The sequence below is a fragment of the Athene noctua genome, chromosome 2, assembly GCF_965140245.1.
Source record: "Athene noctua chromosome 2, bAthNoc1.hap1.1, whole genome shotgun sequence".
Classification (NCBI taxonomy): domain Eukaryota; kingdom Metazoa; phylum Chordata; class Aves; order Strigiformes; family Strigidae; genus Athene; species Athene noctua.
In genome coordinates this window covers 112792153-112809909 of record NC_134038.1, presented here as the reverse complement: position 1 = coordinate 112809909, position 17757 = coordinate 112792153, and the positions used below count along the sequence as shown (strand labels likewise).

The following is a 17757-nucleotide window of genomic DNA, read 5'->3' as shown; positions in this document are numbered from 1 at the left end:
CAGTTCAGTCCAGAAGAACTTCACTCTCTTCACTAACTCATTTAAAATTATCATAATTAAGAACTTCCATATCAGACCCTGTAAAGCTAGGTCTCCCAAGGTACAGACCATCATTTTTTTTCCTCTTTTTTCTAAATGCAATCACCATGAAAGAGCTAGCTGACAGCTGAGTGCTCAGGGGACTATCAGCAAGTCAGCCCAGAAAAGCCTTCCCCACAGATGTCAGAAAGTCAGTGCCCAGAAAACTCTGTAGCCTTACACAAACACATTTTGAAAAGTACTGCTATTTCGTATGCTTTAAACTCACCTTCTATTGGATCACCAAAGAATTCATTATCATGAATAGAAATAAGTGAATGACTAAACAAAGAACTAAAAAGGTAGAAGAGAGGGATAATTCGACTAGAGTCTTCTAAAGACATTGGAGAGCCTCTTGAAATCACTTGAAGGAGTGGCACCATAGACCTCAAAATATAAAATGCAAAATTAAAGAGATGGTTAATTAAATACTCTAAAAGATTAACTTCAGCATTCTAGTAAAAATATTTAGTAGTAGTTCCTACAGCAAAATAGGGACAGCACTCTCAGCTAAGTAAGTACTATTTCCCATTCTTGCAAAGTAAGGTTACTCTTTGTCCGTTTCTGTCACTACAGTATCTCAGTGTCTTGATATATAAACTTCGACCTTAACTATTACAGATTGCAGGTACTTTCTGGTTTAGGACACAGACACGAAGCAAAGAGAGTAACTAATCTGGATGTCATCACAGCACAAATCTGTAGGTCCAGTGTCTCAGTTCCCTGGCAAGATGTTTCTGGTACTATCAATTTCTGGACTAATAAACGTATATGAGCTAAAACTCACATACTTGGGATGAGATACCTGGGGCATCAGTGTCTGTTATACTGATGCTAGTAAGCACTCCAAAAACTACAGAACATCCACCTTGTTTTAAGTAAAGAATTTATTTACAACTGTCCAAGATTTTGCTCAGTTTTATGAAATCACAGGAACTAAATAACCATAACAGTTCTGGTTTTAGTCATCTTCCACAAGCACTGTCATACCACTAACTGCCTCATGCTCTTTTCACTAGATATGCTCTATTTTTACAAAGACTCAGTTTCAGAAATGGTGTAATACATACCCTGTAATCATTCGTGTAGTCATTGACGATATCAAATACCAAAGATGCCTCAGGAATCTGGCATTAAAGGCTAAACTATAAAGAAGCCTGCAAGAGGAAGTTCAAACAAACTGTGTTCCAAAATACTGTTATTTGCAAAATACAATGCTTCTGTAAGAACTTTTCTGTCAAGCATTTCTCAAATATTAACAATTTAACTTTTTTTCCCCCCCAAGATGGAAGTTCTTATTCTAATCAAATCTGGTGAAAGCCCCAAAAACTGAAAAACAAGCATATAAATCCTTATACCTAAAATAAAGTTTTCATCAACTCAGCAAAAAACCACACAATATAAACCCAAGTTTGCAGTATTCCCCAGAATTAAACACACATTAATAAAAATAACATGAACTCCGAGTTATTCATCTGGGAATTTTTTCAAGTCTAACACAGAAAACGACACCAACTAGTTAACAGGTCACTTCTGCAGTCCTTCTGACATTAACAAACATACCAATTTTTTGCTAAAAGTATATTAAAATACCTTACAGTTAATTTATGCTAGAAGCAACTATTGAGTTAGAATTATAAGCAACTGAACAAGTATATTCTGCATGGCAGATACAAATGTAACAGCATCAGTGGAACAACGCCTGTCAGGACAGCTACAAATACACTAATCCATATGTAGGCAGAAAATGGTTTATACACCTGTAAAAATAAATGTTTATATTCACAAGTCAGTTATATACAGGACCGACTTCAACCATATTATTTCAGAAATGATTACAGCACAATAAACTCTTTATAGCAATGAGAAATAAAAAGCTTCCTGGAATCAAAGTCTCCTCCAGTCTATTTTTTCCCCTGCAGGAAGCAACGTTGAAACAGCTGAAACAATTAATGTCTTCTAGGAAACCAAACAGGATTTGACGGACTAAATATTCATTCTGCAGATATTGAAGAACTATATTCAGTTAGTTATCCTAAATGCTACTTTCCTAGGTCTCCTAATTACTATTCGAATAAATAAGGCAAACCAGATACTCAGGTCCACATCTCCTCTTAGAGGTCAATAGTATCAAAATTCCCTTGACCACACATACAAGAGGTAGGAGGCTGGGACATGGAAGCAGGGATGGTAGATTAGCTGCTGCCTGAAAAAAACAATCTTTATTACGGACCACATGGATAAATCAAAATTTGACAGATGGCAAAAGGAAAGGAAGCACACATAACATTAAGGAAAAAAGACATTAATAAACACTTAAAATCATTTGAGAATGGTTTAAGCAGGAATTCATTTAAAGATATTAAAACAAAAAAATTGCAAGAAAACCTACACACCCACTTAAGTAAATACCGCATAGAGCCATTTGCCTCTTGGTCCTCACTTACTGGTTCCCTGCAGGTTCTTTTTGCTGCATTCACTGAATTACAGCCTCTCTCGTGCATCCACCCAGCTAGTCCCTTCACATGCATTCACCAAAAGCTAGTCACACAGACAAGGAACTGTGTGAGGATAAAGTAGCACGGCGAAGGGCAGAACTCTTCAATAAACAGAAAGGACAGAGTTTCACAGGCACAAGGAGTTGGAAATAGAATGGGAGCATGCAGAAGAAGGGAAAATGAAATGCAAGTAACCTCTGGTTTGCAGTGCATCCTTGCTGAAATATCACTCCTCTTGTTTCAAAAACTTTGCATTTTGAATACACAGATCACTCACTACGTTTAAGGAGCTGGGGGCTTGACATATTCCAGAGAAGCTGCATGTTGGTAATCATTACTAAGTTTGAGACAAATTTGAAGCCAGTGCAGCTAATGTCAACTTAAGATAAGTTTTAGTGTAAAATTAAATTTTACTTTAAGTATATGGAATTTTTTAAAAAATTCAACCTGAATTTGATACATGGGAATTTTATTTCCTTCTGAAGTCACATTATTTTTACATTTGGGTGGAAATTATACATTATCATGTAAGGAAGGGCTTATTATATCTAGGCTAAGTTAGAATAAGGATTTGTATTTTAATGTTCAAATATCTAAATGATGTCTTGGTTTCTGAAATGAGAAATTTCCTCAGTGACCTTCAGTTTTCAGCCTCATATTTGAAATGAAAAGTAATTTGGCACAGTGCCATTAGGTCTCACAGGGCTTCCAAGTAAAAACTTGTTAATTTTACAATCATCCCTGGAAATTATGTAATAGTTTTAGCAGAAATGAACAAACATTATGGACACTGAACCTATCATAATGTAATTCATTTTTTCATTCTAGCAATATTCAGCAATAATGAATGGAAAAAAGGACAAACCTTAAGAGCTTATAATAATAACCTTTGTCTAAGTTTTGGCCATTTTTATTCCATATCCGTGATTCAGGCAGTCAATTGTAGCACCTGCTATATTTCATGGCCCAATTCCAGAAATCCTGAATGTATTCAACTTTCACATTTCCCTTCCCTGAAAATCTGGTTAAATACAAGAATGCAAATTTGGTAGAAGATGTTATCATATGGCCCATTTTGTCAATATGAAATACCTATGAAATATGAAGCAGATTAATTAATCAATTCTAAAGTTTCTATACTATTACCAGAAAATAAACATGAAACTGCAAACTAAACAGAGAAGGGCGAATTAGGCCTTGTGTTACAAAAGTTTTACATCACTAGATACACCTGAAACATAATCCATTGTGAAAGGAATGACAGCAGATAGAATCCACTACTCTCCCACTCAAAGTATAGAAATTGGCTTTCAAAGTAGAAGATAACAATTGTTAACAAAAAACCACACACACAGAGTGCAAGGATGGCCTTGAAATGTCATATCTCTGCAAAAGTTCAAGAAATTAGCTGTAGTGAAGTCTCAAAATTTTTGGCTTCACATTGGAAAAAAAAGATGAAAAAGCCTAAAAAATTTAAATTAAAAAATTAAGAAATAAAAAAATAAAAACTTTTAGAATTAAACTAGGTCAAAATCTATCTCCCTGGGTCTTTTTCTTTGGCAGAGAAAACATGTGCATCTGCTCAAAAACAGCATTTCCAGACAGACCCTACATTAAAATGACACAGCACAAAATAATAATTCCTGATAAACTGCATAACATATCCACAAAGTTTAGAGATCAGTTAATGCAAAGCTTGAGTGTCCATACAATCTTGATCACTTTTTCCTTTAAAGAAGAAAACACAAACACACTAGAAATCAAAAAGACTAGACATCATTTCATTTTATGTAAATTTTTATAATCTAACTCACAGGTTTTACTTTCAATATTTGTACTATTCTAAAAACAAACCAAACAGTTATTCTTGAAAATCTCATTGCATACCACCAACTTCTTTATTATGAGATTGTCATACATGGCTATGATAGAGTTAAATTCACTCCAATGACTTCTGTTCAGTATCTGGTTTAATCATACCAAATTAAATTATCTGCTCCCAAAAGTAAATACATAATGATCATTTATTTAAAACCTTGCTTCTCTCTGTAGGTATCTAATTGTCCACAAAGGCTACATGATTTATGTGTACTCGCCAGAACAGTATTTTGGGCACCTCTGGTTTAAAAAGTGTCAAATTCCTCCTGTGCAATGGGACAGATTAAATGACCCATTAAGCTTAATTTAGCTGAGGCACCACTACAAGTTAATTAGTTAAAGGCAAGATTTTCAGTCTAGGTCATAAATTGGGCCCAGTTTCCCACTGAGACCATTTAAGTTAATGAAGAGAATACACTAGAATGAGAGGAGCTCATACAGTCTGCATAAGGTCACTGCTGCTGGAGCAGTGGATTCTGACACTTCAGAACTGCAAGGTGTCACAGGTACGAGAGAGCATGCAAAGCCAGCATTAAATGAGTTGTACCACTCTTCAGGCTGCTTTATGCTTCTGCCTCTCCTTGTATTGGACCAAGAATGTAAAGTGAAGCTTAAAAAAAAAAAAAAAATTAAAAAAAAATCACATACAATTATTTTGGTTTTAAGAAAAACACAACAGTGTAAGAACATTCCCTAAAGACTTACTAAAACAGCCTCAAGCCTAAGTATCTTCAGCACATGTATGAAGACAGGCTACTCATACTACACCAGAATGTCAGTTTTTCAAACAATTTTCAACCACAGGTTAAGGTTAGCAGTGTTATGTTAATTAAACAGTAGTAACGTATAGTCACAAACACATTTTCCCTCACTATTTAATATTAAACTGTAGACATGACCTGAAGCCTATGGTATTAAATTACACCCCTAAATATTTTGCAGAAACAGAATTTACCAGTTATTTGAAGCACAGTTTTGATGAACAAAATTCATGCAAATCTCTTTATAATAAGAACTACATTCCAAGATTCAATATTTCTCTTTAATAACTGTATTCCATAATGTATCTAAACTTTACAGTGAAAAGATGAAAGCCCCGCACTTCTGAAAACAAGTACAATTCCCAATGAGTTCTTCACAATCAGTATTTTACTCTACACCTCTCATCTAGTTTACTTAACATTAGCTACAGCTAACTTTTTCCAGTCTTGTGGCCTTTTTCTTTAATTGGGCTTAATTGCATCTTTCCAGGACTTAATTCAGAATTTATCAGAATTCTTACAACTAACCCAAAGCAATGTGCTTTTCCAGTAATCCACATATGGATCCCACCACTCTGTAGAGAATCAGAAACAAACTTTAGAGGCTTGTTGCTTCTGTTCAACACTACATTGTACTTTCGGGTGTCCTGTTCTCTCTTGGTCTCTTTTGCAAAACCAAAAAAACTACCAAACTAAAGCAGCAACACCAATGTTCTCATCATCAGTCAAATCAAAGATGTACTGGTAAGACACAAGAAAAAAAAAAAGCTTGAATGTAGTGACATAAGTCTATACTATGAGTTTCTTACCTTTTTTCAAGAAGGAAAAAAGCCTCAGAACTATTAAAACAATACAGAAGTATTTGTTGTTTCCTTTCAAAAGCCTGTGTTAACTTTAGCCTAATTTTCTTTAGTTATTGAAAAGTTATTTTCAGTTATTATGCTCTTTATCCAGCATCCCACTTTGCAGATTTGCAGCCTCTATGTTTTAAATTATCATTATTTTCTATTACAGTTGTAAATGCTGTTAAATAAGTGGTCTTTGTAACAACCTTTTCAATGTTTTAAATCACTTGACCCAGTATGTTTCCAAATAGAACATAAAAGAGCATTTCTGAGCTCTTAGAATGCATTAAAAATAATCTTAAATAAAATATTTCCGCTTAACTGTTCCTACATGGTTTAATTAAATAGATATACTTTCATATTAAGTAATTTAAAAGTTAAGTTTCAAAACACGTGAAGTGTCGTTCAAAAGACTATCATTACATTTGACAAAATTATTTGGGCAATAAAAAAATCATCAAGCAATTAAAAAAAAGTGGAAATCAACAGTGAAAAATCTTTCAGTTGTCTTTTGAAATGGCACAATGCTTACTACCTTTAAAACAAGCATCACATGTCCTTTGAAAAACAGTCAATAGCTGCTCGGTAACTTAGGCCAGGTCTATAATGCACTGAGAATAGGACAAAAGATTTGACACCTCCTGACACAATGATGCCTAGCAAACCCAACACTTAAAATTGACTTGGAAGTCTAAACTAGTAATTAAATGTCTACTTTAATTTACCAGTGAATTAACTTAATTTTGACCATGAAAGTAATTCCATTGGTATTACTGACACAAATACCACTACCTCTACAACTTATTTCTAAAATTGGTGCACTCAACTATTTTGAAGCTATTCAAAAGTTAAAATTTGTAAGTTGCTTTCTGTTATACAATGTTGAGTAGAGCTTTCATAACTCCTGTATTTATCCAATGTGTAACTACTTTGTTATCACAAATAACTGCAAAGACCCAATACAGCTTCTCAGAGGAAATAGATGCCATACTCATATAATTAAAGTTCTGTGGGACTTCTTTATTCATTACACACCCTTTTCCACACAGTTCACCAGCAAACCTCAAGTCAAAGCAGTGATGCATTTAAACTCAGTAATTACTATCCAAGGCAATGTACTACTTGCAACAATAAAGCAGGCATACTAATTCAACTGCTGCTATGATCTTCAGGTCTCACATCCTGCTCTAATGCAATTAGTCTACAAAGACCTAATTACCCTAATCGAGGGATCACAGTTTCACTGACATCTTACTTCCTCTAACAGCTATAAACACCATTGGGCTAAGATAGCACCTAATTAGTTTTCTGTATCACTGTTTACAATGCAGTTTGAATTGATTATGTTTACAGCATTCCCTAAATACTTACTTTACTACCAGCAACTACATACTTATTCAGAACTACTTGCACCAGAACAGTGTTAATACTGATGGGTCTTAGTCTGATAACAAAAAGGTCAAAAATCTTTCATTGTTACTGATATTTGTGATTTGCAGATTTTGTAAAAGAATGCTGTAGAAACAAACAAGTCTTTTATGTCCATCTCAGGTGCCAAAGCCCTTCCCAAACAACAACAGTGACTTTCAGTAGTTGGGAATCATTTTAATTTGTAGCAAGAGAGATATTGGATATATACTAAAGAGGGTAGAGAACAAGTTGGTTTCAACACTCAGCTAGCTAGAGAGACTGTGGAATCCATACCACTGAAAGTTTTAAAAACAAGCTAGACAAACTTCTGATAGAACGACACTTAACACCTCTGGGCAAGTAGACAGATAAACTCCCTTCAAGAACCTCCGCAATCCCTTTTTGTATGTGATTTTCTGATCACAAACACTCCCTGTTCCATAGTCCTCAATGTGGTGATAGAATACTAATTTATTTGCAAGTACTAAACAGAGCTTACACTTTTGCATTCAGCTATCACTCTGAAGAGAGCACAATGAACAAGAATTAAAATAAGAAAAAAAGAATCCGCTCTTTGATTTGCCTGGAATTATTATTTAAATTCTGACATTCTCATTTATTTCATCTGATCATAAAAGAAAACACAGGAAAAAAACCCACGGGGTATTTAAAACAAGTTTAGCTAATAAAATCCATTTTAGATGTACAACAGTTCAACATCACTATCATTTATACTTGCCTGACTTTTGGCACCATCATTCGGTGTTGTACCATTAGCGTGTGGCAGATTGATGCCATCAGGGTAAAGACCTCTTCACTAGCTGAATCTCTCCAAACCATATTCAGCAGAGTGTTTGTCTGCTGCTTTGTATCCAATTTCTTTAGACACTCTTCAGTTATGTACTGAACTGATATTCTGCCATCACCCTACAAACACACCAAAGGAAAATTTGCTTTAAGTCTTTTTAATGATCAATTACCCCCTTTTTAAAAAAAAAACACCATACTTTAGAATTTCACTAGAACATAAAGTCTTCTTGTACAGTAACTAAAATGTAAACACATATATATATATATATATATCCCAGTAGCATTCTTAAAGTATCTGACCCAAGAGCCAACTTAAATCTGTAGGTAAGCAACTGTTGGGTTGTGGTATTGATCTTTTCACTTAGGCCCGTGGGAAAGACTCCCTTTAATGTAAGCATGTTCTGCAAGACTTGGATACAATAAGGCAAGATCATTTATGTGAATAGTCATCTCTTCCCCACTGTCATCAGCAGCATTGGAGATTAAATCCATAAATGAATATCTACTCTAAGTTCCTTTACAAAGTATAAGTATTTGCATATTCATAATCATATTCATAATCCAGGGGTTAACAAACAACAAAAAACTTCAGGGTGGCTAGTACATATCTGGGTAGTACCAGAAGTGTAGGCAGAGGAACGCTATTTCTTGGCCTGGAACTGAGTGAAGCTCAACCTTTTCTTTTCCTTACTTTCTCTCTTTCTTTATCTTGCCCCCAACAAAGCAAATTGCCCTGGCTCATTGAAAAATACAAGTTAGTGAATTATGAATTTTTAAGAAAGAGGGATTCCCCACCTAACACCCTTTTTTTTTTTTGTAAAACAGGCATGTATGAAAATACGAAATACATAAAAACCTCACAGGAGAAACATAAGGAAAATATATTGTAATAAATAGTCATATGTATTAAAACCTCCTCAGAGAAGATATTCTCTAATTTACAAATTACTGTAAATTACCTGTGAACAGAAATTTATGCTTTGTTTTTAACTAATCCCCAATCTCTCTAAGCCACAAGTACAATCTGCTAATATTTACACCACACACAGCATGTGCGTGTCTGGCAAATTAAGTATTTTATTCACACTATCTTGGCAAGATTTTGGGATAACAGTAACACACTGCATCTAATAATGCACAAGTAAAGCTATTCCCCAGCAGTATGGCTCTTTGTAAGAGGCTACTCTCAATATCAATGTCTTAAAAATGCTGCATCTTTCAGAAACGTACATCACCTTACACCAAAATGTACAGAGGCATTACAGGAACAGTATCTCTTAGAAGAGCTAGTATGCTTTTGCTTTCAACATTCCACCAAGAAAATTCCAGGAAGCCTTAGAATGCCCAAGAGACACAGAAATCTAGAATTTCCAGCTCAGTGTGGGGAGGCAAAGTAACCTATGAGGCTTTTTTTTTTAATGAAAGCTGAATATGGTGAATTTTCACACATTTCACAAGGAAAGACTGCACACTGCATAAGTCCTTTGAATGGCAGTGTCTTTTGAGAGATTATATAAAGGCCAGTAAGAAACTGTTGAATTTACATCTCTCCAACTCTGGTTGTTCAAAGCCTTGATTGGAGTGTTAGGTGGTTAATGTTAGCACAGATTAATTTTACTGGCGGAATTTTAACTGTAGTCAAAAGTTCTATTTATAATACAGTCTCTATACGTTATTATAGAAAGCAGGTGTTCCCCCTTTGAGGGTATTCAAGGCAGTGGATATATTTAAATACAGAGCTAATTCTACAGGGTAAAGACTGTAGCTGAACTTGTAATATTTCCATAAGAAAAAAAATATGAAAATACTAAGCTGGAAGATCAGGTTGGTTATGTTTCATGATAGCATCATCGTGGACATAAAGAATACTGAGAATAACACAGTATCTGTAAAATACAAATTTAAAGAAGAGAAGTTTAAACTTTTTTTGTTAAATAAAAGCTCTGTCCTTCAGTACACTAACCTGTACTTTAAGATTTCTCATAATAGTAATGGTTTTGGTTTTAATGTAAGCAACCAGTTTCATTTGCTTACAGTGAGCAGCCATCTATTTTTAAGAAGTAAACATACTCCCTTTTACACATAACTAGAAAAATACTAGGCTTACGATGATTATGTTGTTGCCTCTCTTTGCTGCTGCTGTAATACAAATTCATTCAGAGAAATTCTGTAGTGCTTACTGGTGTAGTTGTCATTTTACTGATCTCTTCATCCTCATCTTCAGAATCACTGTTTGCATCTTGACAATTTGTACCAGCAGGAGACACAGGCAGCTGAGAGAGAAAAGTCTGGAGTACCCTCAAATACACAAGAAGTCCTTCCTCTGAAAGGGATCCTATAGCACATAGATTGAAATAAAAGATGGTTAGCCAGATCACACTGTACTATAAAATATATTTGACCAGAAGTACCTAACCAAAATGCATCATGCCAAATCTTCCCAAATTAAGGGTATTTTTTACTGAAAGGGGTAAGAATAGCTAATAAAACAGATCTCTCCAAGGCTTTTATCCACAAACTGTCCTTTTGGCTTGGCAATGAACCATGTTGTGAAATACATAACAATTATATAACATAATTATAATACGTATATTATGATACACATACATATATGTTCTATATAACATAAATTATAATACATAACATAATATTATGTCAAATACAAAAAAATAATGAATTGGCCATTCAGCCTTCTCACCCAAATATGTTTCTCCAACTGTTAACACAAAGTAAAAAAGCCATGGGGCTTGATCACGTCTTCTTGAACACCCACTTTCTGCTAATAATAGTGCATTCAGAAAGAGTTCATAAGGGAAAATGGTCTGCACATCAGCAAGCGCTGGAATGATGAAATGGAATATCTGATCTGTAAAAGGTGCTGCCAGAAACTCCTCTGTGAAGGCTGCAAAAATCTGCTGCCTGAAATGAAGAAAAATTTTCTTTATAGAAGATACAGGCAAAGTTTCCCACAATTAAATCCATGGAATAATAGATCAATCTGGAATTTTGAACACATCCATTAAAAAGACTGCAAGGATGCATACACTCCATTAATCGTGTGCTAATAAACCAGATTTCTCAGATTTTTAAAAAATAACTGCTTATACTACAACCTATTTCTGATGATCTTATATGTAATTTTATCCTTTAAACTTTTCAGGAACTCACAGAAAACTATTGTGAAGTTAAATTAATTGTCTATAATCTTGAAATAAAAAATAAATTTAAAAAGCACAATTAGTCATTTTTCCCTAAAAACACTCCTTTAACACAAGTCACCTGTGATACAACCAGAATTTGATTTTTGTTCCATCTTTCTACATATGTGACTCTTTCTGTTTGTATGATTTAGTTATTTCTCTACATAAACCTCAGCTCCTGTCAAAGTTCTTTTTAACTCTAAAATTCTTTTCATCTACCCTTAGCTGCATCTCTGCTCTCTAAGTTTTTCTACACCTATGTTCTTATGTATTGTGATACCTGCTGTTCTGTGCTGTTTATTGTACTCTTCAGCATTTTATTGCCTTTTTTCTTAAACACAGTACATTGTTTCATCAAGGTACAGCACTACCAAAAAATCATTACTATTGCAAATAAAGCAACAAACTGCACTGAAAGAATAACTAGACACTGAACAACAACAAACTGCACACCTCTGACAATAACAAATAAGTATACAGGTATGTAATACTATCTTTGTTTACCTTGCACCTTCTGGACATGAGCTATATGTAAAGTGCAATGGCTTCAGAACATTCTCCAGAAGTATTTTTGCAATAGGGACTCGAGAAACATCAGAATACTCAATACTGGAGGGAAGCTTATTGTTAATTAACAAATACAGCGACTTGTAGTAGCCTGCAAATAAGAAATATCACTTTTTAAATACAGTATTATTTTTCTTCTTTTATGTATAAAACAACTTATATACCTAACATTAACCTGAAAAATACCTTACAATGCACTGCATGACACTTTACTTAGGAAGACATTTTACAGTAGTCCAAGTCACATTCATATAACTAACAGGATATATCAGAAACCTCTTTGGAAACATCACTTCATAAAATCATAACTAGATCACTGCATTCAGAGCCAGTTTGATTTTCAAAGACCAATCACTCCTGCTGAAGTGAAAAATTTGATTTTTTTAAACAATGACCTATGAAAAAAATGTTCTCCTCCAAGTGACTCTTGTCATGTTTTTGACAGCTGTTCTTGCAACCTTTCAGAAAGGATTCATTGTCCCCTGTATTCCAAAATATGACTGCATCATACAAGTAACTGAGTCCTGTTGGCAGAATGTCTCAATTCTGTAAACACCTTGCCTTAGCAGGCTGAAGAATACAATTACTGTTTCCTAAACAAGGACCTCTCAAACAGTAATAAAATGCATTACCACCCAAGCCATAAAGACATGCATAGAGGGTAATCTGGTTTTGTGTCACTTAAGTACAAATCACATGATTTCATTCTTCTTAAGCCAACTTCCTCCTGCTCAAAGAACTCCTAAACTAAGATGCAAGTTCCATGACTATGGTAAACGCATAAATAGTATCATATCACTGAGGGGTCCAGCCTAAGACCCTTTGTTGGGGACTACCTAACTTGACAAACAATGTAACAAGTGGAAGTCACCATAAAGGAATAACTTAGCAATGCTGACAAGACGCACATGGAAGACAAATTATATGCAAAAACATATGCTAATAAAAGATGATTACAGATTATTTACAAATTAACCATCATAAATGATTAGGAGACAGTTTATAGTTGCACACAGCCACCTCTTTTTTTATTGTAAGTGATCAGAAAGTTGAAGTATTTACTAAAATTTATAATCTAACACCTTGATAAAGTTTCATGTATCAGTTGTGAGGACTGAATATTATGCTAAAAGAAGAAAATTATTTTGGAAGATATATTTATTATAGGGTAAGCAATGAGACAAACACAAATACTTCTATAGTTTTAGCTATGTCTAGGCAAGAAAAATAGATGTGCTACAATAACAGTAACTTTTTTTTTTTTCCCCTCACAGTGACTTCAACATGTAGTAGTTAAAACCAAATCCTCAATAACAGGGTAAGATAGCCTAGAGTCCACTGAATGTATTTTAAAATTTACACAGAATTATTCCACCAATTAACAAAGTGGAAGGTGCTCTTTTTGTGCTTTATACCAATGAAACTGGATCCAAGATGTTTATTTCATAATGTTTTTGTCTTTTCTACCCATCTGCAAGTCTTGCAAACTCAAGCTACAGTATCAGAAAGCCAAATTATTTTTTTCCCCACATTCCCAGAGCAATAAAGTTTCTCTGAGACAAAACATAATTTTGGAGCTAACTACACAATTCATTAACTTCCAATATGTTTGCACAGGTGTAACTCATTGCAGTTTAGCAAACAGTTTTGCTTGTGATGGTAGGAGGGAAATAAAAGCTAGGTCACCATCTCTTTGCTAAGGTGTCACCAGCATTAGCAGGATAAAAAGGTAATTCCAATTTGTGATAATAATGAACGTTAGCAGTTATAGAGAGCAGTACTGCAACACAGTGCCCAACTTTCACACAGCTAAAGCTTAGATATCCACCTACTCTCAAAATCTGCGGTAAAAGTCTGTATAAGTAACTTGGTAGAATATTCAATTTATAAACAGAATTTCCAAAGAAATCAAACAATAATTTCTCAAGCAGTGACCTCATTACAAGCAAAATATCCATGTAATGCATAGGTTAGTGTATGCAGCACTTAATTCATCATGTCTGTGGTAAAAAGGCAAAAATGTGATTATACAGCACGGTCTTCAGGTACTACATGTTCTGTTTCATTTCTGAGTATTTCCCAGAACTCCTAGTTCCTAGCTACTCACCTTTTTGAATCATGTAGTGCAAAATTTGTTCAATTAATGATGTCACATAGCTGACATCTTGTAAAACAGGCAAATACGTATTCTCAGATGAAAATACCTCAAGCATTCTCATAGGAAGTGCAACATTCAGACTGTCATCGTTACAATTTTGCAATAGCCTATAAATGAAATGAAATCAAAATTATTTAACAAGGTATTTCTCTTATTTCACCAGAGGCGTATGTACACTGAAAAATAAAATTGAAAAAAACTTTTCACATTCACATTAAAATGACTTATTTCTACCTGGTTTCCAAGTGTTCTCAGTAGTTTAGCTACATCTTTTTGTTGGCACCTTTACAATAATCATTTCTGATTTTAGGGTTTCTATAAATACAGCATTCTATCTTTAAATCCTACTCAATTCTTGCTTTCAGTGACTTGAAAGTTTGGAGGTCTACTGCACAAACTGGAGGAGAAGCAAAGAATAATACATGTTTTTCCAACATGTATTACTACCAATATTAAAAGTAAAGCCATGAAAGCCCCAGAGCAATATGGGCTGGGAAAAAATGCTGGGGAACGTCATATGCGTAACTAGAACAATATGCCTTTGATTACAGACTGAAATATGAAAAATACAACCATTCCCATTCTTTTAGCAAGTTGCTTATGAAACAACTACCAGTAACCACAGAAATGGTGAAGATTAAGAGCCTGTTTAGAATTAAAAGATTTGTTAGTATGAGATGTATATAGGCATGTTGCACTAACAATGTGCTTTCTTTCTCAGACGTTCAGGAAGACGGGACCTATCAGCAAAAATTATTTTGACACCATAGCAAGACGTTTCACTAAACAGAAAAAAACCTACCATTTTTTGCTATGATGTTACACAGTCACCTTTTTACCATAGCATCAAAAGCTATAGGTTCTCATGAATCTGAACTTACTTCTCCCAGGGAAACACTTTTTTGTCTACCTGCCTCACTGCTCACTTTCTGGGGTTTTGCAGAAAATTAAAGTAGCTCAGAAAGCAAGTACAGACATGCATCACTATGTTAGCAAGGTAAAGTTAAGAAGAGCTTCTTCCTCCATTCTCCCTGTATGTATAAGGCAGGACCAGCCCTTCCACTCCTTTTGTTTTCCCACATCACCCAGTCAGAAAGGGAGAGTGGGAATGCTAAAAGCTGCATTTACAAAACAACAATTTCAACTGTAGTGAAAATGTACAATTCAACCCAGTAACACCACAGGTGTGTTCCACTGTACCTGGACTTCCAAGCTCACCAGTCAGGTTTTTGTCTCTGGTGTCAGTGTTTATTATACATACAACAAACACAATTACAAGAACACAAGGTTCAGTGACTTGAATTAAACAATTTTCTAGAAAAGCTTCGACATTAAAAGAAAAAAAAATATCTTAAAGTTCTGGAGAGTGTAACTATTACTAAGAAGAGCAAATATATTGTTTTCTAAAACTAAGCTTTAGCTGCCAGCTATTCAAGTCACACTGATATATTTACCTTCCTGGGATCCTCCACTACGAATAATAAATATACTGCTGAAGCCAATAATGTAGCTGCTTAACCTCCTCTAAATTCAAAACAAAGTGCGAAGAAAGGCATCTGAAATAATTTTAGTTTTAAAACAAAATATATCCAATGCATATCATTGGAACATTAGTCTAACTCAGATGGTATCTTCTAATCACCATCACTTCCAAGAAAACATTTTGACTTACACAAATATTGCTAATGATAACACTATGTGCAAACAGTTAAACCTATCCCTAGGCAGGGTATCCTTTAAACACATGTTGAACTTGAAAGTCAATGTCGCTTAAGAACATTTCACTGTTCTTACATAGGAACAAGTATCCTATGCCATGGCCTGCTTACACATATATTTAACATAAAGAGTCCTCTCCATAAAATAAACTTATATTTAATACTTCACCTGCTGGAAAAAGAAACTAACAAGTGCCCAACATAACTTCTGAACCTTTTGATATGGTAGCACATAGTAAAAAGAATTTACCTGCAACACAGCCCCAACAGTCTTTTTATTTGGAATAAGCAAGTAAGTCTGTCTGGACCATCCAATTGCTTAACAAACTGAGAACTCTGTTTAATCAAATTCTGACACATCCATACCTAGAAAAAGATATGCACAAGTTTACTGTCTATAACAAGTGGTCACATTATTTATTGCAACACAGATAATACTTCAATACTGGTTTGGATACCTTTGGAGGAATTACAAACCACAAAGAAAGACAACACTATTCGGCTGAGAAAAAAAAAAATTTTACACAACATGAACTAGATGATTGCTAGTACCAAACTTTTAAAGTTGAGTGAAATACATCTACAAATAACTTTACTCTTGCAACACATTTATCTGTTATTTTTTTGTTTTAAAATTGGCATAATTCTTTAACATCCATTAGTAATACCTGCTATGAATCACACTTACTTGTACATTTGGGAATCACAGAACCACAGAATCATCTAAGTTGGAAAAGACCTTGAAGATCATCCAGTCCAAACATTAAGCTAACACTGACAGTTCCCAACTACACCAGATCCCTCAGTGCTGTGTCAACCCGACTCTTAAACACCTCCAGGGATGGGGACTCCACCACCTTCCTGGGCAGCCCAGTCCAACGCCCAACAACCTGTTCTGGAAAGAAGTACTTCCTAATATCCAGTCTAAACCTTCCCTGGTGCAACTTGAGGCCATCCCCTCTTGTCCTGTCACTTGTTACTTGGTTAAAGAGACTCATCCCCAGCTCTCTGCAGCCTCCTTTCAGGGAGCTGTAGAGGGCGATGAGGTCTCCCCTCAGCCTCCTCTTCTCCAGACTAAACACCCCCAGTTCCCTCAAGCCGCTCCCCGTACCACCTGTGCTCCAGACCCTGCACCAGCTTCGTTGCCCTTCTCTGGACACGCTCGAGTCATTCAATGTCCTTTTTGGAGTGAGGGGCCCAAAACTGAACACAGGAATCGAGGGGCGGCCTCACCAGTGCCGAGTCCAGGGGTAAGATCCCTTCCCTGTCCCTGCTGGCCACGCTATTGCTGACACAAGCCAGGATGCCATTGGCCTTCTTGGCCCCCTGGGCACACTGCTGGCTCCTGTTCAGCCGGCTGTCAATCAACCCCCCCAGGTCCCTCTCTGACTGGCAGCTCTCCAGCCACTCCTCCCCAAGCCTGTAGCGCTGCTGGGGGTTGTTGTGGCCCAAGGGCAGCCCCGACATTTGGCCTTATGGAAACTCCTCCAGTTGGCCTCAGCCCATGGCTCCAGCCTGTCCAGGTCTCTCTGCAGAGCCTCCCTACCCTCGAGCAGATCAACACTCCCACCCAGCTTGGTGTCATCTGCAAACTGACTGAGGGTGCACTCGATCCCCCCCTCGTCTAGATCATCAATAAAGATGTTAAACAGGAGTGGGAAGTTTGCAGCAACCTCACGATATGCCAGCATTATTAACCCATGAGAAAAAAACCCAACCCAAATACCTTAGCAATTACCAGAGGGCTAAGTAGAAAATATTGTTTAAAAAATAAATTCTAGAAGTATATTATTTTTAATTAATTACTGTAATACACACAGAATTTTTCAAGGCT

At 35.5% G+C, this 17757-nt stretch overlaps 1 protein-coding gene across 1 annotated transcript in view; it reads right to left on the bottom strand.

The window, feature by feature from the left end:
- Positions 1–17757, bottom strand: part of UBE3C (ubiquitin protein ligase E3C) — an 80318-nt gene that overhangs the window by 48159 nt on the left and 14402 nt on the right. The window contains exons 5-12 of the mRNA XM_074899925.1: positions 16174–16289; positions 14155–14312; positions 11985–12138; positions 10979–11199; positions 10461–10615; positions 8210–8397; positions 1149–1235; positions 308–465 (exon numbers count right to left, since the gene is read on the bottom strand). Of these exons, the coding sequence (XP_074756026.1) occupies positions 308–465; positions 1149–1235; positions 8210–8397; positions 10461–10615; positions 10979–11199; positions 11985–12138; positions 14155–14312; positions 16174–16289 (1237 nt within the window). The remainder of the gene's footprint in view (positions 1–307; positions 466–1148; positions 1236–8209; positions 8398–10460; positions 10616–10978; positions 11200–11984; positions 12139–14154; positions 14313–16173; positions 16290–17757) is intronic.